Source organism: Suncus etruscus, chromosome 19 (genome assembly GCF_024139225.1).
Source record: "Suncus etruscus isolate mSunEtr1 chromosome 19, mSunEtr1.pri.cur, whole genome shotgun sequence".
In the NCBI taxonomy this organism is placed as follows: domain Eukaryota; kingdom Metazoa; phylum Chordata; class Mammalia; order Eulipotyphla; family Soricidae; genus Suncus; species Suncus etruscus.
In genome coordinates this window covers 38,567,549-38,593,245 of record NC_064866.1, presented here as the reverse complement: position 1 = coordinate 38,593,245, position 25,697 = coordinate 38,567,549, and the positions used below count along the sequence as shown (strand labels likewise).

Below are 25,697 nucleotides of genomic sequence, written 5' to 3'. Positions count from 1 at the left end.
ACTCAAACCCAGGTCTAGATTAGCCGTGTACAAGGCAAACGCCCTATTTCTGTGCTGTCGCTCTGGCCGGGTTCCTCCTCTTTAATCTTATTTTTGCACTTTAGAGTTCTCTTGCTAGTTTTTATGTTATATTTAATGGAAGGTTTCTTGTTACATTATTACAAAAGTGGTTGCACTGGTTCATGCATAAAATAAGCTATACAAATAAATGATTTGTGTACAGTAAAGAATTTTGCATACATGATTTTTCTTACAACTGAAATGTACAGTATACCTGGAGAGAGTTTTATTCTATAGTATTGTAGCTTTTTTGTTTGGGCACTTTAAATTTTCTGTTCTTAGCTTCCTAGAAGAAACCAAGGCACTCTCTGTAGTCTGGACTCTGCAGCTCTGTGTGATGACTTCATAGCACAGAACAAATGTTTGTGTGGTTTTTGTCAACTTCTCTCAGTCCCCTGAGCTTTTCCAGTTTTTTTCTGTTTTCAGAAGAGGCTGTGTTCTACTTTTTACCACAACTAACTTTGCTGTCTTTGGTCAATTTCTGCTTTTGGTTCTGTACCTTTTCTGGAACTGGATTTATTCTAGCACTTAATTATGTTGTTTTTCTTTTGGTTTTCCAGGATATGCACATAATTAGGTGCCTTATTATTGTCCAAAGAACTTCTTAATTTCTAAACTTTTTATTATTATCATATTCTGTAGGGCTAAGTCCAAACCTTTATCTTCATTCCCTGCTTCTGCTCTGATTATTTTCCCCCCAAACTAAGATGATCAGAGATCATTCTAGTGAATTTATGTTCCATACCTAATTTCTTTAATGACAGTGTTTATGAAAGCAGAATTAAGTATTGAACCTGAAGATGATGATCAAAGAGATATTTTGGAAAAAGGCCACAGGCTCTAATTACTAGTTAAATGTTTAATGTAAAGGAGGAGAGAATTAAGTGATTTCATAGCCTCTAGTTTAGATTAATAGTTGGTATCTACTGAATTGTGAAAAATTATAAATTAAATGAATTTTGATTCAATCTCTCCTGTGCTGCACTTTCTTCCCCTAAAATATTCTTTTTTTTTTTTTAACTTTAATGCTTTATTTTATTTTTATTTTTGGTTTTTGAGCCATACCTGGTAAACACTCAGGGGTTAACAACTCCTGGATCTGTGCTCTTCGGTAGATCATAGGGGATTCTGGTTTGACCATATTGAACCCGGGTCAGCTGCGCACAAGGCAAATGCCCTACCCTCAGTGCTATCACTTTCTTCCCCCCCAATAAATTTTTTATTTTTTTTTCCAATAAATTTTTCAGTTGAATCACCCTGAGATAGTGTTTGTTTGTTTGTTTTAGGGCTATACCATCCTCGCTCAGGGCGTATTCCTGGCTCTGTGCTCAGAAATCGCTTCTGATGTGCTACCACTCCAGCCCCACTGTGAGATAGTAAAAAAGTTGTTCATGATGGTTTCAATCATACAAAGTCTTAACATTTCATATTTTCTGCCTCTAATGTCTTCAGTTCCCACCTGCCCTTTTTTTTCCTGTGGCAATTTACTTCTCTCTTTTGACACTTTTGACATTTTTGCATTACTAGAGGGGTATCGTGCCTACTCTATAGCCTTTCAGCACCCAGTTCTTGCGTCCAGTGATCTTTTCCAAATATCATTGTCATAGTAGTCCCTTCTCTGCCCTAAGTGCACTCAGTCTCCACTATTTGTGGCAAGCTTCCTATCATGGACCAGTCCTCCTGGCCCTCATCTCTGTTGTCTTTGAATATTATTACTCTGCTATCTTATTTTTATCTCCCAAATTCGTATGATCCTTCTATGTCTATTTCACTCCCTGACTCACTTTGCTCAGCATAATACTTCCATATTCATCTGTGTAAAAGCCGATTTTATGACTTCATTTTTTCTAACAGCTATGTAGTATTCCAACAAATGGTGCTGGGACAACTAGTCAGCCACATGCATTAAAAAAGCAAAATCAGACCTCTCTAACACCATGCACAAAGGTCCAATCAAAATGGATTGATAACACCTGAAATTATAAGGTATATAGAACATACAGACAAAATGCTCCATGACATTGACACTAAAGTCATCTTCAAGGAGGAAACACCACTGTCTAAGCAAGTGGAAGCAAACTAAACACATGGAACTACATTAAAATAAGAAGCTTCTGCACTTCAACAGATATAGTGACTAAGATATAAATGTCACCCACAGAGTGGGAGAAACTATTCACTCAATTCCTGTCTGATAAAGGGCTTATTACTAAGATATACAAGATACACAGGGCAGGACTAAATAAGAAGAAAAAACCCAAACAAACATCTAATTCCATAAAAAAATGGGGAGAAGAAATGAACTGACATTTCCTCAAAGAAGAAACATGAAAAATGCTCTACATCACTTATCGTAAGGGAGATGCAAATCAAAACAACAATGAGGTATCTTCTCACAGGGATTGGCACACATCATAGACAACAAGAACAACTAGTGCTCCGTGGATGTAGGGAGAAAGGAACTCTCATTCACTGCTGCTGTTTAGTCCAGCCTTTGTGGAAAATAATATGGATATTCCTCAAGAAAACTGGAAATTGAGTTTCTGTATGATCCAGCAATACCACTCCTAGGGATAGACCTTAGGAATACAACAACATAATACAAAAATGCCATCTGCACTCGCATGTTTATTGCAGCACAATAACTAGAATCGAGAAACAACCCAGGTTCCCGGTAACAAATGAGTGCTTAAAGAAACTGGTACATATATACAATATATATGCAGCTGCTAGGAAAAAGGAAGTTATGAAATTTGCCTATATATAGATGGATGGAGATTATTATGCCGAGTGAAATGAGTTAAGGGGAGACAGATAGACATAGAATAGTCTCATTTATTTGTGGGTATAAGAAAAATAAAAGGCAGTATGAGTATTATTAATCCAGGGACAATAGAAAGAAAGGAGGGCTAGAAGGACCAGCCCATGATATGAATCTTACCACAAAGAGTGGTGAGTGCAGTTGGAGCATTAATTGCACTGACAACTAAAATGACAGTGGTAGAGCAATAGAATTTCTATCTCGAAGACAGATATGTGGGGGGAATGGGGGTAGTAGGAAATTTACACTGGTGAGGGGTTGTGTACGTTCTATGACTGAAACTCAAACAGGAACATTTCTGTAAACCATGGTGCTTAAATAGATTATTAAAGAAAAAAAAAGAAATATAAAGCTAGAAAGATTGTTAAAAACAGCATTTGAGGGGCCAGAGTGGTGGCGCAGGCCATAAGGCATCTGCTAGCCTAGGACGGACAACGGCTTGATCCCCCAAGCCAGGAGTGACCCTTGAGTGTCACTGGGTATGGCCCAAAAAGAAAAAAAAAAAAAGAGAGCTGCTAGTACTCAGTTGTTTTTAGCTCTTCATAGGCGTGAATTTTGGCAGTGGTCCTTAGGGACTGTAAGATGCTTAAGATTTTAAACATCTTATATAAGGCAAGTGATGGCTTAAGAACAGTGTTCAAGTAAATAGGGGATAAGTAAATAAAGGTATATATAATCAAGCCGTTGGAATTTCCACTGAAAGATGCTTATTAATGCTTGGCTTAGATAAGCAGCAAGGAGTGCTGAATAATAAAATCATAAAGTAAGTGTAGAAGCAGAATCTGGTTATATGATCAAGGAACTGCTACTTTTACTATGAGAGGTCATCATGAAGACTTAATTGGTTTATAAGTGTATTTGATAATAAGTGAATGTCATTGTCAAGCAGTTCTTTATAGTAGAAAGCAGAGGTGCTTTCTATTTATGATAACAAATTGATTGTTTTATTAATCAACTATTTATGATAGTTGTGAGGGTTTTTTTTAAGTTTTTTTTTTTGGGGGGGGGCCAGAGGTTAAATCCAAGGCCTTCGACGTGCAAAGTATTCTACCACTCTACTGAGCTTTATCCCAGCCTTGAAGACATAAGTGTTCTTGTTTTTTATTGTTTTGTATTGGGTTCACACCCATCTGGGGCTGTTCTTAGCTGTGGGGTTGACTAGATGTAAGGCAAGTACTCTAACTCCCCTATACTTTCTTGATCCCACAAAGTTTGTTTTTTTTTTTGTTTTGTTTTGTTTTGTTTTTTTTGGGGGGGGGATGAAAGGGGGAATGGGTCCACTTCTGCCTCTCTGCTCAGGGACACTCCTGGCAGCATTTTGGGAGCCATTTGCAGTGCTGGAGATTGAACTCTGTTCAGCTATGTGCAAGGAAGGAAAGCACCCTACCAGCTTTACTATCTCTGACCCTAGTCATACATTTAATCGCTGCAATTTTAATATACATCTATTGCCTTATTTGGACATCAGTTTGAATTGTGTTAATTGGCTATAAAATCATTCTTTCATCATTATGTTTTAGAGAATTCCTTTAAGAGGAAAGTAAATGTAAAGAAAAGGACCTTTACTCATAGGAGTGGAAATGTGAATGCAATATTAGATTATTTGTGTAAATAGCACAGCATCATGTCTGACATGTAACAAACTGAGAATTTATCATTAGAAACATTCTCATGTTTTGGGACTACATGTGGCGATGCTTGTGGCTTACTCCTGGCTCTGTGCTTCGGGATCAGTTCTGGCGGGACTTGAGACCAGATTGGGGTACTGAGGATTGAACCTGGTTCGACCATGTTCAAGCAAGCACCCTACCTGCTGTACTACTATCTCTCCAATCCCTACCATCATTATAAACATCACCCTAAATTATATTTAGGATAGTATCAAGTGTAGAAGAAGGGGGGTGCGGGAGAAAAAAAAAGTGTAGCACAAATCACTAAAGAAGGAAGTGGGAACATTCCATTTGTATTTTGATGTATTTTTGTTAGTTTGTTTCTTGGCCACACTTGCAGTGCTCAGGGATCTTTCCTGGTGGGGCTTGGTAGATCAAGATAGATGCCAGCAAACAAACATTGGTCAGCCATGTGCTAGACAAGCACCCTGCCTACTGTACTATTGCTCTAATCTGTTTTGAATTTAATTTAACATTTTGATGAGAGTTTTAATCCCCGTCTCATGACAACCCTCACCATTGACATTTACTAAATGGTTTTTTTTTTTTTTTTTTTGCATTCAGGGCTATCAGTAATTGTTGCTATGCTAAAAGTATTACCTAACGTAGTTAAAAATGTTGTCAAAGGAGAAAAAAAAATATTACAAGGTTAGCTAAGATATATCATGATAGACTGGCTAATTAAAAAACTGGGCCTTGGGGCCAGAGAGATAGCATGCCCTGACTGCTGCTGGGTGTGGCCCAAAAACCAAAAACCAGAAAAAAAAAGGGTCTTTACATTTTCCACAGCATTTTTATGAGAGGAAGAGTGGCCTTTTTTTTTTTTTTTTAATTCTTGCAGGGAAATTTGAAGAGATGAGGGCTGGTAGGTGCAGCTCAGGACATGCAGCTCATCACATAGAGTGATGAGTGCAGTTGCAGAGATGACTACACTGAAAACTATCATAACAATGTGAATGAATGAGGGAAGTAGAAAGCCTGTCTCAAGTACAGGTGTAGGGAAGTGGGGAGGAGGGAGATCTGGGAAATTGGTGGTGGGAATGTTGCACCAGTGAAGGGGGGTGTTCTTTACATGACTGTAATCATACAACTATAATCATGTTTGTAATCACGGTGTTTAAATAAAGATGAAAAACAAAAACAAAAACAAAAACAAACAAACTAAAAAAAGGGCCTTTACATTTTCCATAGCATTTTTTTTTTGGGCCACACCCGTTTGACGCTCAGGGGTTACTCCTGGCTATGTGCTCAGAAATCGCCCCTGGCTTGGGGGGACCATATGGGACACCGGGGGATCGAACCGCGGTCCGTTCCTTGGTAGCGCTTACAAGGCAGACACCTTATCTCTAGCGCCACCTTCCCGGCCCTTCCATAGCATTTTTATGAGAGGAAGAGTGGCCTTTTTTTTTTTTTTTTAATTCTTGCAGGGAAATTTGAATAGACTTTTTAAAATAAAGCAATTTTAACATTTCTGTTTATTTCCCGAATATTAAAATATACAGATATTTCCACAAGTCTTTATTATATACAAAATATTTACTTACATTTCTTTTAAAATTTCATTGTGTTTATTGTACAAGGGTTAATTAAAATGTAATTTAGCATGTTTAGAGTGTGAAAGGGTTTGAGAATGCCCACTCTCATATTTCTAGGGTTCATGATTTGGTATTTTCATAGAGATACTAGGGTTTTCTCTGTGTTTGCTAAAACTATAGTCTAGTGGAAATTATATTAGTTCTGGTTGTTTGAAATAATAACTATTCTTAATCTTTGGATTTTGAAGGCAATCCAGCATCCAGCAGATGAGAAATTGCAAGAAAAGGCATGGGGTGCCGTTGTTCCACTAGTAGGAAAATTAAAGAAATTTTATGAATTTTCTCAGAGGTTAGGTAAGTTGAAGGTTTCTAATTATATGTATAAACATATATACACACATACATATGTAAAATTCATTTCCAAAGTGAAGACATGTATTGACACTGAAATATAGAGTACTTTAGATCTTTAGTACCATATTTTCCGGCGTATAAGACGACTCCCTAATTTTGCAGTTAAAACATAGGTGTAGGCCTATATTCGCTGTATCAGACAGAACGTTCCTGTGCCTCAACTGTATGTCCCACAGTGAGCCAATCACAACCAGCAAAGGTCCAAAGGTTCTACTGTCATAGACTTCCTCTCTGACTCTGGCCCTTCTGAGCAGGCTTTTGACAGTGTAGATTCGGGTCCAGAACATTGTCTAATTTGCATGCATCAAAAACCTGCTTGGATTGGCTGAGTTCGAGAGGCGGTTCGAGCTGCCTTGCAGTGATTGGTGCAGAACAATGTCTCATTTGCATGCATCCAAAGCCTGCTTGGATTGGCTGAGTCAGAGAGGCAGTCCAAGCAGCCTGGCAGTGATTGGTGCAGGATCGAGTTGGAAAATTTGTTTTGTGGCAATATTCATACAATTTTCGTTTAGCGGCATTTTGAAACATTTTTCGGGATATACTTGGCGTATAAGACGACCCCCCGATTTTTCGGTTGACTTTTTTTTGTTTTGTTTTGTTTTTGTTTTTTGTTTTTTGGGTCACACCCGGCGGTACTCAGGGGTCACTCCTGGCTGTCTGCTCAGAAATAGCTCTTGGCAGGCACGGGGGACCATATGGGACACCGGGATTCGAACCAACCACCTTTGGAACTAGATCGGTTGCTTGCAAGGCAAACGCCGCTGTGCTTTCTCTCCGGGCCCACTTTTTTTTGTTTTAAAAGTCGTCTTATACGCCAGAAAATACGGTACTTTAGTACTTTTTAGATCACTTTGCTAGATTCAAAGTAAAGTAAACTTGTCAGTCTATTAGATAATAGCATAACTTTTTTTTGATAGCATAACATTTTATAAATAAATTCTTCAGTTGAATTATTGTGAGATACACAAAAGTTGTTCTTGATTGAGCTTCAGTCATACAGGGTAAAACACCCTTCACCAGTGCACATTTATTATGTCCCCAGTTTTCTTCCTGCCCTCTCACCTGTCCTCTCTGTGGCAGACATTGTTCTTCTCTTTCTCCTTTTTCTTTTCTTTTAGACACTGTGATTTTTGTGCTATCAATCAGTCTTATTTTTCCTCTGAACTCAAGTCTTTAAGACAATTTTACTATTTCTTTAGCAAATTCTCGATTTCCTTGAATCCTAAGGGGTCCTAGTGTATAATAAGCCATTTGGTAAAATTTCTCTTCAGACCCTTGGGTTATTTATATTTATCTGTTCTTAAAATTCTTATTTTCAGCTCAGTATCTAAAACTACACTGCTGTATGAAAGAGGAAGCTAATGACATTATCCATAGTTCTTTAGGGAGTTGCTAATATAGGAAAGAACTGCTTGTTGTTATTCTCCCATGGGAAAAATTACTCAGTGATTGGAATTGTACCTCCAGTACAATAAGTAAGAAAAGGAAGGAATTCCCTTTCTTGAAGAAACTGGAGGTGCAGCAGGTCAGATTTAGTCATTTAGCTACTTGTATAATTTTAAAGATGTCAATGGGAGAATTTGTATGTATTTGTGAGTGTAGGAGGGTAGAGCTCTATGGGTGTGTAAGAAACTTACAACATTTAAATTTAAGCGCTTGATATCTGTTTTTAATATAGTTTTGATTTTTGAGTAGTAAATATGTTACATATATAATAAATGAACATTGGCAGTTTGGTGAGGAAACCATATTCCAAGGTAGATATCAGATTCACTTTGGCTAAAATTAGACCTGAGATACAATTTGCCTAACTCATAGCTTTATAAATTTTTATAGCTTCACTTCAAAATCAGTCATAATTAATGTTTGTTTTGTTTTTAAGTCTTCCCTGTTTTGGAAAAGTGAACAGCTTAGGCAACAAATCGATCAACTGCTCTGCATTTAAGTAGGCCATAACTAAGTGACAGTTACCTGTGCCTATTTGTTAGGACAAGTGCCTTTCTTTATGATAGCAAGTCCTCATTGCTTTTTTATAGCCCAGCTTTCTTACATCTTGTTTCCCTTATGCTTGATTAATATTAATAGCTAGTTGTCCATTTGTGTTTACAACTTCTGTTTTAAAATTGAAGTTCAATTAAAGATGTGCTTAGTTTTTTCATAATATTAGAGAATTGCTGTTTTTCTTATGTGCTGTATCAACCATTAAATAGAAAAACAATGATAATTTGTTAATAAAGATAGACAAATAATAGGTCAGATAGATATATTTGCATCACTTATGCTTTTTTATTAGAATTATTTATTTTTTATAATTTATTTAATTTATAATTTAATAATTTATTATTTTATTTGAATTGTCTAGCTTAGTACATAATGAATACTTAAGAAGTATCTACTATTGGTAGATATGTATAGATGTTTATAAGGTTGCAGGGAGTAGGAGAATATTGCTTTATTTGAGAGGGAGTTTATCGTGATGGAAAGAGTAGGATTGTTGAGTCTGAGCTATACCTTTAGGGACAGAAACTCAACCTTTTCTTCCTGTAATGTCCATTTCATAGTTGATGGTAATAATTAAATAAGAAATAAGTTTAAGTGTATAGTATAGAGGTTGGTTTATAATATGTCTTTAAAAATAGTATGATTACTGTTTTTTTTTTGTTTAAGTTAAGGTTGAGGTTGACAAATTTATCATCATTAATAGACGATCATTTAGACGATCATTTAATAGTCTGACACTTCATATTAATGTCATATCTAACTTTAAGCTCTTACTTGAATATGTTCCAGCAGTTTTTCTGTAATCTATAACTAAATTACTTTGATTTCTAGGATTTTCACTTTTAAGGGAAAATCCATATTTATATTTTAAAGCACTACCAGTCTGACCTTCCTTTTTCGAAGAGTTGTTTTACATACTGTAATGAAATAGAATATTTATAGTATGGTTCTGAAGTGCCAGTGCTAAGACGCTCAGAGTGATGATAATTAAATGATCTACTTTCCTTTAGTAGCTGAAAGAAAACCGTTTCTATTATGAATATACAGCAATAAATTCTCAAAGAATGAGTAAACAGCAGCACCTTCTCAATGAAATCACAGAGATTAACCATGTAGAAATTAGACTGAATTGGCACAGTGCCTTGAGGAAATTACTCAGCAGCAGGTCACAATTACCATTTTATAAGGCCAAATCTCAGGTTGTGGGAAATGGGGAAAGTAATAGAAAATGTGTCCTTTCTGGGCCAGCTTGAGAGTGGAAAGGGCATTTTGCCTTCCACACAGTAAACATGGGTTCGATCCCTGGCATCCCATAGGGTCCCCTAAGCACCACCAGGACTAATTCCTGGGTGAGTCTTGAGCACTGCCAGCTATGGCCCATAAAAAAAAAAAAAATAAATAAACAGACATTCTGAATTACTTTATTTTTTTTTTTTATTTTTTTATTTTTTTTGGTTTTTGGGCCACACCCGGTAACGCTCAGGGGTTACTCCTGGCTATGTGCTCAGAAGTTGCTCCTGGCTTGGGGGACCATATGGGACACCGGGGGATCGAACCGCGGTCCGGTCCGTCCAAGGCTAGCGAAGGCAAGGCAGGCACCTTACCTTTAGCGCCACCGCCCGGCCCCCTGAATTACTTTAAATTTGGGTTTGATAATTATAAAATTGAATTAATCCTTTTAAAGTTCTTGTCCTTTTATATTTTTTGTGTTACTTTTTTTTTTTTTTTTTTTTGCTAAGATACCATGATTTTCAAAGTTATTAAGAGTTGAGTTTCCGGCTTACAGTCTTTCTATACCAGTCCCACCATCAGTGTCATCTACCCTCCACCACTGTCTCTGGGTTCCCTCTTACCTTTAGCCTGCCTCCTTGACAGGCACATTTTTTTTAAAACTTTATTGATTGATTCACTGATTGATTGGTTTCTGGATCACACCCAGCGGAGCCCAGGGGTCACTCCTGGCTCTGCACTCAGAAATGCCTCTGCCAGGCTGGGGGGACCATATGGGATGCCGGGAATCAAACCTGGTCCCTTGCGGGTCTGCCGCATGTAAGGCAAACGCCCTACCCCTCTGCTATCTCTCTAGCCCTGACAGGTACATTTTTAAGTTTGGTTATTGAATTTGATCTCATGCTTACAGTGCTGCTGGTTTTGTGGGTTAGATACATTGATATACCACTCCTCTATTTGCTAATGTGTCTGAGGCCCTCGATTCTGTTACCTCGCATCTGTCTTTTCTTCCTTGTCTTCTTGTTTTCTTTCCTTCCCAATATTCAGTTCTATGCAGGGATCCTCAAACTTTTTAAACAGGGGCCCAGTTCACTGTCCCTCAGACCATTGGAGGGTCTGACTGTAGTAAAAACAAAACTTATGAACGAATTCTTATGCACACTGCATATATCTTATTTTGCAATGAAGAAACAAAACAGATACAAATACAATATATGTGGCCCACGGGGCCATAGTTTGAGGACCACTGATAGAGACTATTTCATCTAGGTATCTAGGGTAATCTAGACAATATTCTGTGTGATTGCACTCACATAGTCTGGCTTTTATGGGGGCTACTTTTGTGGGAATCAAAAATATTCTTTGAAAGTAGTATACTTTTTGACAGCAATGAGAAAAACAGCCTTTTACTCTTCTTTTTTCCCCTTTAGAAGCAGCATTAAGAGGTCTCCTGGAGCCTTGACAAGCACACCGTATTCTCCGACCCAGCATCTGGAGCGAGAGCAGGCTCTTGCTAAGCAGTTTGCGGAGATTCTGCACTTCACACTTCGGTTTGATGAACTGAAGGTAAGATATATACACATTGTGCCTAGCCGGATCTTTGAAAATCACAGATCACGCAGTGAGGACCTGGAAGAAGTTCAAGGACTCTTTCTTCTTCCTCCTTTTCTTCCCTCCCCCTTTCCTCTGTTCTCTTCACACTCTACTTTTTCTTCTCCACTCTCCCCCCAAACTCCATGAAGTACCTTGTCTATAAAAAGGGAAGAATGCATGCTGGGAACAGGGATGGAGGGAGGACAACACTGGTGGTGGGAATGCCTCTGATTCAATGTCACGATGTAACTTAATACTAAATGTTGCTGTGAAAGATTTGTAGTTCACTTGGGTCAAAATAAAAATTATTTAAAAAAAAATAAATAAAAAATATGAGACATTAAAAAAAAAGGAAGGGGCTGGAGAGAGAGCATGGAGGTAGGGCATTTGCCTTGCATGCACAAGGATGGTGGTTCGAATCCTGGCATCTCATACGGTCCACCGAGACTGCCAGGAGCGATTTCTGAGCATGGAGCCTGGAGGAATCCCTGAGCGCTGCCAGGTGTGACCCCCCCCCCCCCCCCAAATGGAAGACTTGGATTTCTTTTTCTTTCTTTTTCTTTTTTTTGGTGGTTTTTGGATCACACCCGGCAGTGCTCAGGGGGTTTTTCCTGGCTACCATGCTCAGAAATTGCTCCTGAGGCAAGGGGGACCTTATGGGACGCCAGGATTCGAACAGATGACCTTCTGCATGAAAGGTAAACGCCTTACCTCCATGCTATCTCTCCGGCCCCAAGACTTGGATTTCTAACTCAAGCATTTTATGATTGTTTCATAGACAACTGATCACTTTTTTTTTTTTTTTTTTTTTTTTTGATTTTGGGTCACACCCAGCAGCGCTCCAGGGGCTACTCCTGGCTCTACGCTCAGAAATCGCTCTTGGCAGGTTTGGGGGACCATATGGGATGCCAGATGGGATTTTTTGAACCACCGTCCTGCGTGCAAGGCAAACGCCCTACCTTCGTGCTATCTCTCTAGCCCCACAACTGTTCTCTTTTATAATACATTGAACACAAATGATTTGTTTGGACAATCGCCTATTGAATAACACTCTCTTCTCATTTGTGTGCTGTTTATTTTGAGTCTCATAAGTGGTGCTTAGGGTGCCCCACCAGTTATTTTTTGGCCCGTCAGGCAAAGCCAGAGGATTCCAGTACTGCTCAGCTCCTGGGGGTCCGAGGATTACTTGTGCCATCCTGCTGGTTGCTGGTGGTCCTCCAGGGCTGCTTCCCTCCTTGTGGTTCCAGAAAGAACTCAGGTGGGCACAGTGCCCAGGCATATGCCCTAATCCACTGCACTATCTTCCAGTCCCCCATATATACGATTGCACTAACCCAAATATCTCTGTACATTCCCTTCTTGATTTTATTTGATAAGAATCTTTTTGGTAAATAACCTGTCTTGGTATGTGACTTTAAAAACTGAAAAACAAAATATACTGTCAAGACTAAAAATAGTTTTATATGGTCTGTAAGTATTGAGTACAGTGTTAACCATACTTAAGCAAAGAACATATTTGACCACCAATTTTAGTTTTTAAAAGTATTTCCTTTTGGGGTCAGAGAGTAGCATGGAGGTAAGGCATTTGCCTTGCATGCAGAAGGACTGTGTTCAGGATCCCAGCATCCCATATGGTCCCCCGAGCCTACCAGGAGCGATTTCTGAGTGTAGAGCCAGGAGTAACCCGAGCGCTGCTGGGTGTGATCCAAAACCCCGCCACACAGACAATTTCCTTTCCCGCCATCATTGTTTTATTATATATTTTGTGATGGGATGGGAGTGTGGGGCACACTGCAGTACGCAGGGACTTTTTGGCTTTGTGTGCAGGAGTGATCCTGGAGGCTGTTGAGTGCTCTGGGAACCATACCTGCTTCTGGGGCTGCCCCATGCAGGGCAAGCGCTTTCATCCTTGTCACCCTCATTGCCATTGATCTTGCATTGACATGGGATTGTACACCTGCCGTGGTGTGGGCTCCAGTATGAATCGCACACAGTTCTCATTTGCAGTGCTAAAAATGTGCAACCAAATGGTACACATCGGGTTGTGGTGTGTTCGTGCTTGGTTTGAATGTACATTGAGGGTTGAACTCCTTTAATTCCGTTTGCTGGGATTTGTTGCTGTGACTTGTAACACCAGGGATTGCAGAACAGAACTGCGCCATACTGGTTGGACCATGGGACACTGGACGTTTTAATGAATGAGTGTTCACAGGCAATAGAGGCATTCTGAGCCAAGTGCTCTTCCTCTAGAAATAGTTTTTGTTCTGTAAATGGGATTGCGGATTGGGGAAGGTTTCTTAACGAGTGAAAACTGTGCTTGCTAGACTTTTCATTTATTTATCCTATCGCTTAATACTGAATATCTTTTTCTTCCATAAATGATGTTTTCAGATGACAAATCCTGCCATACAGAATGATTTCAGCTATTATAGAAGAACACTGAGTCGTATGAGGATTAATAACGTTCCAGTAAGTGAATGCTCTTAATTTAGCTGGGTAATAATTCATCTCTGTGTTTGTTTAGTTTGTTTGTATGTTTTTTGCTTTTCAGATAAAGCCGATGAAAATGTTAGTAATGTGGAAAAATCCTCTGTGGGAAGAAACATATGTAGTAAATTATATTGTGTTTACTCTTAGTTATTCCTTAGTCCCTTAAATTTCTGTGACTTCTTCAATAAGTCAGTAAGCTTTTGTGTGTATAATGTTGATCCTTACAAAACTATATTTTACTTGAACACTATAAAAGTTTTGAGAATTAATGGTTATGAGGGTTGTTTTGTTTTTGTTTCCATAGTCTGAGAATGGACTAAGTATCATAGTGTTAGGGAAGGATTCTTTCATAAGAAATAATAATAATGTTTGCAAGAGAGAAGTGTGTGATTGAGGTTCTGAGCACTTCTCTACCTCCACTAGTTGTGTCTGGATAGCGTAGTATCTTTTCTGTTTTTCTTAGGCTTGTTAGCTTGTTAACCTTCTCCTCTTAAGTTGATTAATAAATATCCTTTTATACCTGCAAGGAGTCAAAGACTAAGTACAACTGTCAATATAAAGCAAATATTCTTCCAGGTACTTTTGAATGTCTGCATTCTTGAAATTAGTGTGAAATGTTTAGTGTTAGCTTAGGTGACGCTAGAAGTTTAATAAATGCTGTGAGTATGTAAGAAGTACATACAAAAAGCATTAGAAAGTTTTAAAAATAACAAAGGAGGACTTTTTCTTTTTATTTCAGTAAAAATGTCATGTCCTTTAGACATTCTTTGGGTTGTAGGAAGGTTGTAGGATTTCTTTTCCATCAAGCGTGTGTACTTTTATCTCGGCTCTGTTACAGACTTAATTCTAGCCTGTGAGGCTGACTTTGTGTTTTTCATATTGTTTAAAATAAAAGCAAACACCAGTTCTTTTCTTTTCTTTTTCTTTTTTTTTTTTTTTGGTTTTTGGGCCACACCCGGCGCGGGACACCGGGATTCGAACCAACCACCTTTGGTCCTGGATCGGCTGCTTGCAAGGCAAACACCGCTGTGCTATCTCTCCGGGCCCAAACGCCAGTTCTTAATTATAGCATATCCCAATCATTCAAAACCAAAAACATTAGTCATCTCTGTATTGTTTTACCCTCTGTAATTATTGATAAGTTCAGTTGCTTTCAAATGCAATCTTTTGTAAATCTGTTCTTTTGATCTCTTAATACTTCTGTCTCAATTAAGACCCTTAATTCTCACTCGTTTTGGTAACTATTCTCAAACAGAACTCGTTTTTAGACCCAGCCTTATTCTTTTTCAGTTCAGTTTGCACAGTCATCAGTTTGCATTCTTTAGGAAATTACTTGTCATTTCTTTTCTCAAACACATTTAAGTGGTTCCCTAATCTGTATAAAAGAAAAATAGGATCTTAAGACACTATTAGAGGCACTAAAATATGACCTCAATCTTCTTTTTCATTCTTTTCTTTTTCTAGAGGATGCCCTTAGTATACGAAATATATAGACTTATACAGAATTGCATTCTACCTGATTATTTGTAAACATATTCCTTCCCACTCCTGTCTGGTTGAGATACTGCTATGACTGCCCACCTTCACCTGTAGCAAGAATTCTTATTGTTTGTTTTGGGGCCACACTGATGGTGCTGAGGGTTTACTCTTGGCTCTGCACCCAAGAATCTCCCTGGTAGGCTCGGGGGGACCATCGGTAGTGCCAGAGATCAAACCCAGTTTGTCTGCAATGCAAGCAAGCCCCTTACCTGCTCTAACTATAGCTTTGGGTCCTAATTTCATTTTGTTTCTTCTAGTCTAACAATCTTTCTCTCACATTTCTTTTTCTCTAAAAGGCAAACTCTTTGCAATTTAATTTTTTGCGGACACATACACACACACCCAGCTACTCTCTCTCACACACACACACACACACACACACACACACACACACACACACACACACACACCCCAGCGACACACACACACACACACACACACACATACACACACACACACACACACACCCACACACACACACCCCACACACACACACTGACGCTCAGTTACTCCTGGCTCTGTGCTCAGAAATCATTCCTGGCAGGCTCGGGGAACCATATGGGATGCCAGGAATTATATAGAACCTGCGTCCATCCCTGGTTGGCTGCGCGCAAGGCAAACGCCTTACCTCTGTGCCATCACTCTGGCCCTTAAACTCTCTGCACTTTTATTAGGGATCTTGCATGGATGCTTGAGTTTCTCTAATGGAATCAGGGTGTAATGTTAGTTACTTTTTTTTCTAAATATTTTTAGAATGTTTCCTTACATATAGTAGTTCTTTTACATATCAATGGTTTATTTAATAGCTTAATATTTTTTAAATACTCTTTATATATATTTTATGGGGATATCCTAATGGTGCTTTGGGAAAATGGGGACTTATCCTAGTTCTTCGGCCATCTGGGCCACTGACCCCAGTGTTTAGTGCCCACAGATGCCAATGATGTTAGGCTTGTGGTACCAAGGGATTGCCTGGGCCCTTCCACTGTCCAGGATGTCCAGGATTTGAAACCAGCCCACTATGATCAGCCACTTGAAAGGCATGCATTGTAACTCCTGCATTATCTCTTTCTGGCTCCCCAAAAGTAGTCGTTCTTTTAAAGTAAAATGGTGAAATTTTTTTTTTTGACCACACCTGTTTGCGGTCAGAGGTTACTCCTTGTTCTGTGCTCAGAAATAGCTCCTGGCAGGCTCGGGGGGGGGGGGGAGGGGGAGGGGTAGTGCAGGGGGAACTATATGGGATGCTGGATATAGAACCCGGGTCTGTCCCAGGTTGGTTACGTGCAAGGCAAACTCCTTACCGATGTGCTATCAATCACTCTGACCCCAAAATAGTTTTTATTGAAAGAAATTTACTTAGAGAACTGTAAAAGGAGAGAAAGAGAGGAAATAAAAGTTCCAGAGAGAATATAGGCTTAGTAAAGAGCTAACTTTTTTCTTGTAAGTGTACTGTCATGTGTTTGTGTGTGTATCTGTGTGTCTATTGCCAGGGATCATGTACTTTAACTCTGAGCTTCTTTGTCTAAATACCATTTTTAGTATTTTCTTTTTTTTTTTTTTTGGTTTTTGGGCCACACCCTGTGACGCTCAGGGGTTACTCCTGGCTATGTGCTCAGAAGTTGCTCCTGGCTTCTTGGGGGACCATATGGGACGCCGGGGGATTGAACCGAGGTCCGTCCTAGGCTAGCGCAGGCAAGGCAGGCACCTTACCTCCAGCGCCACCGCCCGGCTATTTTTAGTATTTTCATTTTGCTTCCCAATGGCTTTTCTTTCTGTTGTGATGCCCAGGAATTTTGCCCTCAGTTGCAGTGTTTGTACACTTTAATTGCAGTGCTTGCACCGTTTTGTGGCATTAGGAATCCAAAATGGTAGTGTTGCTGGATTCTTGCTCAGCAAGTAGGTTGGAGCCGGGGAATAAGTGAACTCATGGCTTCATTCTGTAAAGCAGGAACTCTATCACTGAGCCATTCTCAAATCCCTTTAATCTTTCTGTTTCTAAAATATTTTTTATTTCTATGTGTGTACGCACATATGTGTGCAATAAAACTGATGAGAACTATTTATTACATGAATTCAGTAAGCATTAAGAGACAGGCACCCTGCAAAATGATTTTACAAGCTGATACTAATGACTATTTTCCATGCAGGCAGAAGGAGAAAATGAAGTTAATAATGAATTGGCAAATCGAATGTCTTTGTTTTATGCCGAGGCAACCCCAATGCTGAAAACCTTAAGTGATGCTACAACAAAATTTGTTTCAGAGGTAAGCATTTCCTGTGAACTAATCTTGTCCACCCATCTTCCTTCTGTCTAAAATGTCTTCAAGTCTTCATGATTTTTTGTTGGATTTTTAGTTTGTTTTTGGGTCACACTCTACAGCACTCAGTGATTATTCCTGGCTCCGTGTTCAGGGATCACCCTGTAACAGTTCTTAGGGGACTATTTGGGGTGTTGGTGATTAAACTAGTCTTGACTGTTGGCAAGGTAAATGCTTTATCTGCTGTACTACCGCACTGGCTCTATTACAACTTTCTTATTTCTTCAGTTCTTGTCCTGTCTTCAAATGTCTTCCTTCAAGTAAAATTCACCTGCTTCTGGCTCATGATTGTTGCAGTAGTTTTATCCAGCTAGAATATAAAGATCTCTCCTCTGAGTTATAATGGCTTGACTAGATTGCTCTTAGCTATATCTCAAAAAGAAGTATTGCCTCTAGAATCTCGTGCATTTTTTCCCACCAAATTGTAAAGTTGAGGGTATTTCATGGTCAGCTAGTTTTAAATTACCTGTAAAGACAATCATATTTTACTTTCTTGTCTTTTCTATATCCTTTTTCAGAATAAAAATTTACCCATAGAAAATACTACAGATTGCCTAAGTACTATGGCTAGCGTATGCAGAGTCATGCTTGAAACACCGTGAGTATTAGTTGATCTTGTTTACTTTAACAGGCCATTGAAATGGTTGTTTTTATCTAACATTAGCGTGTCATGTCTGGAAAACGGAAACTAAGTGTTTGCCAGGAATATGAAATGAAAGAAAACGAACAGAACGAAAGTATAGAGCAACTTAATATAACTTACGGTGAAGTACAAAGTTGGTTTTCAGAAGCTGCAGACCAAGCTGACTAAATCAGACTTCAGTAAATGGGTTTGTGCTCTTTTAAATGAGAAAGTTCTATAGCTCTTTGCTTATGCATCTCATAAACATTCTTCCCTTTCAGTAAAGAATTTCGCCTTTGGATTTTTTCCTTTGTGAAGGCATTTTTTTTTAAATTTTTTATGCATATCCCAGTGTTTTCTGACTAGATTTTCTTTTCAGCAGGCAGAAAGCATCCCCTAACTTCAGGCATTTGAATACTATATAATTATTTTTAGTTTATTTAAGCACCACGATTACAAACATGATTATAGTTGGGTTACAGTATATGATTTTTTTTGTGTGTGGTTTTTGGGTCACACCCAGCAGTGCTCGGGAAACTCCTGGCTCCATGCTCAGAAATTGCTCCTGGCAGGCACGGGGACCATATGGGAAGCCGGATTCTAACTGACAACCTTCTGCATGAAAGGCAAATGCCTTACCTTCATGTTATCTCTCCGGCCCCCAGTATATGATTTTCTTTAAATAAATTTTTGTTTGTTTTTTGGGGTGACGCTTAGGGGTTACTCCTGGCTATGCACTCAGAAATAGCCCCTGGCTTTGGGAGACCATATGGGATGTCAGGGGTCTGTCGTCGGTCAGCAGCTTGCAAGACAGACAAACGCCCTATCTCTGTGCTATCACTCCAGCCCCTGAATAATACATGATTTTTATAGATAACTTTTTATTATTGTGCAGCTGCCTCCATTGCACTATTTCATCTTATTGGAAAAACTTACGGAGTAAGAGAACAACTAGTTATCATCATCCTATTTACTTCAGAGTGAGGTTCTAGGCTATTAAGGGCCTTTTTAAAAATTGCACAATGCCTTTTGTGTCTGGGTGTCTCCATACTGAGTCTATGGCCATCCTACCTTTTGTCTTTTTTATTCAAATGAGAAGAGTATGATCATATTCAGTAAATGTAAAGTTCAGGACTCATGTCTTGATACCAACTTAGCCCCCAGATAGCAAGGTGCACTTTTTGTTAAGCTAGTAACTTTTGTCACATTGCCTATAACAACAGTTAGAAAGGATCCATCCCCAAATTTCTAAAGTACTGCTTTTGGTTTCTCTGTGATTCTCCCAAGAAGACGGAACACCTAAATTGAGTCCATGTATGGGCAATTGGTTACTGTCTAATTGCTTACTGCAGCACCCAGCTGATCTCAGACTCTCTGTGGAGTAGGTGAGGGGACTTCCTAGTAGCATCCCTGTGGGAAGTGAACACCGTAATAGCATCAACTGAATAGTTGAATCAGCTCATTAACTGGTGATGTGCCTCTTCCATCTGTGTCTTTTTCATCTTCCAGAGAATACAGAAGCAGATTTACAAATGAAGAGACAGTGTCATTTTGTTTGAGGGTAATGGTGGGAGTCATAATACTCTATGATCATGTACACCCAGTGGGAGCATTTGCCAAAACTTCAAAAATTGATGTAAGTTGTTTCATGTAGTATTGTTTCCACAATGTTAATCATAGGCGTTTATTTAAGAGTTGTCAGACTCTACCCTGCCATAGAATTAAGTTTTCTAGCTTATTGTAATGATAGCTATTGATCTCTTCCTATCTTGCTATATTTCTTAAGTCTGTCCAGATAGAGTGAATGATTAAAGGATAATAGTACTTTCTCAAGTGTTTCCTTGTAGCAAAACCTCATTTTATTTTATTTTTTTCGTATTTGTCAATATAGATATCAGAAGTTTTTTTTTTTTTTAAATTATTCTTTTTGGACCGGAGAGATAGCATGAAGGTAGGGCATTTGTCTTGCACGCAGAATGATGGTGGTTCAAATCCCGGCATCCCCTATGGTCCCCCGAGCCTGCCAGGAGCGATTTCTGAGTGTAGAGCCAGGAGTAAGCCTTGAGCACTGCCGGGTGTGACCCAAAAACCAAAACCCCCAAAAAAATTTTGTTTTATTCTTTTATTACCTTTTGTGCAAAGCCTCTTCAGCAAAATACTTATTTTGGGCCAGAGCAATAGCACAGCGGTAGGACATTTGCCTTGGCTGCAGCCCACTCAGGACCCAAACTGGGTTCAATTTCCGGTATCCCATATTGTCCCCTGAACCTACCAGCGTGATTCCTGAGTAGAGCCAGGAGTAACCCCTGAGCACTGTCAGGTGTGGCCCCGAAACCAAAAAGAAAAAGTAAATACTAGTTAAAAAGTGTACTTACCTTCTATATTTCTTTTTTTGTTTGTTTCTTAGATGAAAGGTTGTATCAAAGTTCTTAAGGACCAGCCTCCTAATAGTGTAGAAGGTCTTCTAAATGCTCTCAGGTATGTGCAATCAGAAAAATGCTTCTAAATATGAAAGGCTATGAATGTGAATGTTCAGGTTAGAAATTGGAGGATTTGGGCTTATTTATTGGTGATCTTGCTTTCAAATACTCGTTACAGTATTTTTATTTTTGTGACCTTATGGTGTGTGTGTGTGTGTGTGTGTGTGTGTGTGTGTGTGTGTGTGTGTATGAGAGAGAGAGAGCGAGAGAGAGAGAGAGAAAGAGCTTTGTGTGTGTGTAGGTGTGCGCGCATGCTCAAGTGTGAATGGCTCTACCATTTTTTTGTTAAAGGTTGGTTTATTTTTTACTCCTCTTGAAGCATGGACTGACTTTATTTTTCAGTGGATAACAATGCTATAATAGAAAATAAAGCTCAGAAAAAAAGAAAAATTTAGAGAAGAAATCTTGAAATCTCTATTTGAAATAGCCTCTATAACTGTTTGATATATATCTTGCTGAGTGTTTTATTTATGCTTGTAGATTGTTTTAATTACCTTTTTGCAAAATCATGCCTCACAAAACTTTTCTAACTAGCTAGCTCTTTTTATTAATATGGTTATGCTTCAGTGTTTATATTTAGAGATATGTGTTGTTCCTTTCTGTATATCAGACATACCATTATTTGATGGTTTTTTTTGGTCAACCTAGACTTGTAGTCAGTTAAGCTCCGAAGAATGCTGGGATATTTTTTTTTCCATACCTGGAGGCACAACAGGATTACTCTTGGCCCTGTACTCAGAAATTACTCCTGGCACGCTTGGGGACCATATGGAATGTCGGGGATTGAACCTGGATTGACCTGTACAAGGCAGATGCTCTACCTGCTGTGCTATCATTCTAGCCCCTACTGGAACATTATAAAATGATAAACAATTTATTATAACATCCAGAGTAGAGAGATAGCATTAAAATTTCCTTAAAATAAATTTTTCCATTGCTTGATTATTTTGCATTTAAGTGCAAAGAAAAAAAAACAATTTCAATACAGAAATATATAGTAGCTTCTTGATATTATTCAAGGCAAGTGTCCTATCCTACTCTGTGTTCACTTTGGCCTCTCAACCTAAAAAGATTTGTAATGTTTATCAGTTTACTTGATGCTGTGTAATAGTAGTAGTATAAGTATAACCAGTAAATTTTATAAGCATTGGAATCTATTTTCATCATAATAGGATTTAATCCTTTACATCCCATATGCTTGATGTTTACCCTGCACTGGGCCTTAACTTTATGATTGAAAATTTGGGTGTTGTAGAAGTACCTGGATGGATTGGGAAAATGTGACATCTAGGCTGTTACCTCTAGAGTCTTAATGGATGGTGGTTTAGCTACCTAATTTTATTATTAGACACCCTACCTGATTGTAGATGACGTTGGAACTCTAGGAAGCACTCAAAATCAGCCACTTATAGCTTGTTTCTAATCTACTGGTTAGCCATATCTAGCTATATATTCATCAGGGGAGAGTGTTGAGTTATTTTCTAAGACTAGCAAGACAGTACATACCTAGAAAATGGAGTTGTTGAGTTTGATGGTCCCCTAGCACTGACTGGTGTGGCCCTGGTGATCCCCCAGCATTATAGTACCCGAGTAGCACTACATTGCTGGGCCTGAACACATGTACCTTCATGCCTGCATAGGTGTTCTTACTATCATCATGAGAAGACCCCCTCAAAAAACCAAATCAATTAAAATAGAGGGCTGGAAAGATAGTAGAGTGGGTTGGGCACTGGCCTTGCATAAACCTCATCTGGGTTTGATGCTTATCACATGTGATCCTCCAACCACCATCAGGAGCCATCTCTGAATTCAAAGCCAGGAGTAATTTTTAAGCACTGCTGATATAGCCCAAATATCAAGTGAAAAAAAAAAAAAGCATTTTCTAATTCCTAATGTACCTTAAAATTGTTATTTATAACTGTATAAAATGGACCAGACTTTCGTGAATTTTTTTCTTTTTTTAGTGAATAGCCAATTTACTGGAGATGTTCATGCCATTATTTTCCTCAGTACCAAGTGCCCGCAACCTAAAATTTTGATACAGTATAATTGCATACAGAGACATTGTAGTTTTGGCAGAAATTCCATGTAGTAGGAATCACCAATTTAATAATTGGTAGCTAAGAGAAAGCATGAGAACATGCCTAGGTGAACTGGGAATGTCTTTCTTTGATTCTAAGAAAAAGAGAGAAACTTAGAGGTGGAAATTAAGGTTCAGTGCTAGATAATTGCTTTATTTAATTTAGAACTGGAGAAATAGTGTAGGCAATACAGTACTTGCTGTGTGTATGCCGGTGGCTGTTAATGACTCTGGTTTGAACCCCCAGTGTCACATACGATCCCCTAAGCACTGCCAGAGTCACTTTTGAACACAGGGCCAGAAATAGCTTGAGTACCATTGGATTTGATCCAGCCATCCCCACCCACGACTCCCAAGAAAAACCCAAAACTCAAATGTGAGTAAAGGTAAATAATAGTTCATTAGTAGAAAAGCAGATACACTTAGAAAAAGACTTTGATCTTATCTCCATCCTTCTGTTGCTGCTCTGACTAGGAGGTGCACACTCATTAGTTGTGTTAGGTTGTGGTGCCTGTAAGTTATTCTAGTTTTAGGCTAGAGATCACACATTTCATTTGCAGTGTTTTTGCATACCTGACAGGTTGGTGCTGGTGCTGGTATGGGAGGAGGTTGGTCATCAAGAAATCACTTGTAGTGTCAAAAAGAACCGAGAGTAGAGCAGCTAGGTTTGACCACCATACTTACTTTGTCGTCAAAGTAAACTAAAAATCTTTCACAGTGATATCTAAGGTACATAGTGACAATAAATGAGGGGTAGTCCCACCAGCAGTGTTGTCCTCCCTCCACCCCTGTTCCCAGCATGCATCCCATATCTCCCTCCTTTACCCGCCAGAATGCTAGTGTATCTGATCCCCATTGTGCAGCTTGTTGTAGATTGGGTATTGATTCTGTTGTCTCAAACAGTAGATCTTATATGGTTATGCTTGTCATGACCTAGTCAACACTAGGAAGTAGTCATACATACATACAACATGACATACCTCTGAGCCATCTCGTGGGCCCTAGGCCAGTCCTTGATCAGGGTGTGCTGTCATAGTGTGGCTCTCCTTTGACTATCCAGTGACTATCTGAAAATTGCTCAAGTTTGCCTTCCACAGAGAGTAGCAGGAAGCAAAACATTCAACAGTAAAATGCTTTTATTGTGATTTGGGAAGAGAACACTTGACAAGTTGTGTATTTTGTTATAGAACCCACTGCAGTGATAGTGCTTTCCAGTTATTTAAAATTAGTGGTTTTTTTCATTTCTTTCTTTTCACCTTTAAGGTACACAACGAAACATTTGAACGATGAGACTACCTCCAAGCAAATTAAATCCATGCTGCAATAACAGTTCTGGAATAAGCACCTGCTGTAGACAGAAGACAGTATTCTGCAATGACTGAGAATGCACAGTTTTCTAGTGATTGCAATTACTATCTCATTTGTTCTTGCTCTTTATTTCTTTCCTCTGTCCCTCTTCCCTCTTTTTTAATCACATTCTTGTTCTTAAGACTTCTTTTCTGTGCCAAAATCAGTCAAGTTATACTCAGAAGGGACCTTGTCCTTTCCAACAGGCCATCTTAGGCAGCTAATATGCATTGCATTTGGGTCTCTACTGAGAAAAAAATCTGTGACTTGAACTAAATATTTTTAAATGTGGATTTTTTTGAAAACTAATATTTAATATTGCTTCTCCTGCATGGCAAACCTGCCTATTCTGCTCTTTAAAAACCCTCGATGACTTTATTTTCTACTGCCGCTTTTTTCATGTGCAGCCAAAATGACAATGTTTAAATTAAGTGTGTTGTATAAATGGTACCCAACACGAACGTTTTTTAAATTAGTAAGACTTTTTGTTTAAAGTTTTAAGTTTGCATTTTGACTTTTTTTTGGTAAGGATGTATGTTGTGTGTTTAACCTTTATTAACTAACGTTAAAAACTGTGATGTGTGCCTAGAGTATTACGTATGCATGTTCATGTCTAAGAATGGCTGTTGATGATAAAATAAAAATCAGCTTTCATTTTTCTAAGTGTGGCTTGGTTTACTGATGTTTTGTTTTTAGAATTATAAAGGCTCTCCCTCTATTTTTTATGGAATGCATATACACATTACATGGTTTTCTCTTCTAGGGGAAAGCTGGGTCTCTTAAATAGTATTTTTGTTTATGGTTGTTTCTGTATACAAATTTAATTGTTTTGAAAATCTTGATAATGCAATAAGATCAGTGGTTTTTGTTATTGACTTGCCCTTTCTTAATTATTTTATATGGATTTTAGTAGTAGAAGGAAATTTATACTCTTTTGATCGCCAGTTACCATAAATGGAAAGGTAACATTGAGAAAGAAAGAGTGTGGAAGGGAGACCCACCACCTTTAATAGAGGGAGAGGACGAGAGTAAGTATGAGAGGCACTGCCCAGAAGAAGATTGAAAACCATGATTTCAGTGGTAGATAGTTAGCATGCAATGTAAGATCATAAGAGCTTAATCATGACTTTCCAATCTCATAATTGAGGGCAGCTGGTTTACGGTTGTCTAGAAGAGCCGTCCTGGTGGTTTAGTGAGAAAAGTGTCTGAACTGAATGAATAGAATTACAAGACTGACTATGAAAAAGGATTATGCGGCTTCTATGAAAAGCCTGCATGACTAACTCCTGACAGTCACACCCATTATCATGGGTTTCCTGCCAGTAGCTCCATCTCTGTCACAGGCTTTGCAACTTCGCATCCAACCAGGCTCAGTACATGCTTTTGAGATTGTTGTGCATGGTACCTTGCTTTCACAACTCTGATCCAAGTGGTCCACGAGCCCATGCGACAAATGCCAGCTCTCATTTCTCAAGGACTAATTGTCCTTGAAAGCTA

General features: G+C 38.7%; 1 protein-coding gene across 1 annotated transcript in view; it reads left to right on the top strand.

The window, feature by feature from the left end:
• CYRIB (CYFIP related Rac1 interactor B) overlaps nucleotides 1-24,863 on the top strand; it is a 142,663-nt gene extending 117,800 nt beyond the window's left edge. Inside the window, 9 exon segments of the mRNA XM_049765588.1 lie at nucleotides 6,335-6,440; nucleotides 11,162-11,179; nucleotides 11,182-11,297; nucleotides 13,716-13,793; nucleotides 17,501-17,617; nucleotides 18,190-18,269; nucleotides 19,803-19,929; nucleotides 20,701-20,771; nucleotides 24,117-24,863. Coding sequence (XP_049621545.1) covers nucleotides 6,335-6,440; nucleotides 11,162-11,179; nucleotides 11,182-11,297; nucleotides 13,716-13,793; nucleotides 17,501-17,617; nucleotides 18,190-18,269; nucleotides 19,803-19,929; nucleotides 20,701-20,771; nucleotides 24,117-24,180 — 777 coding nt within the window. The 3' untranslated portion in view covers nucleotides 24,181-24,863.
• Nucleotides 24,864-25,697: the final 834 nt, after the last annotated feature.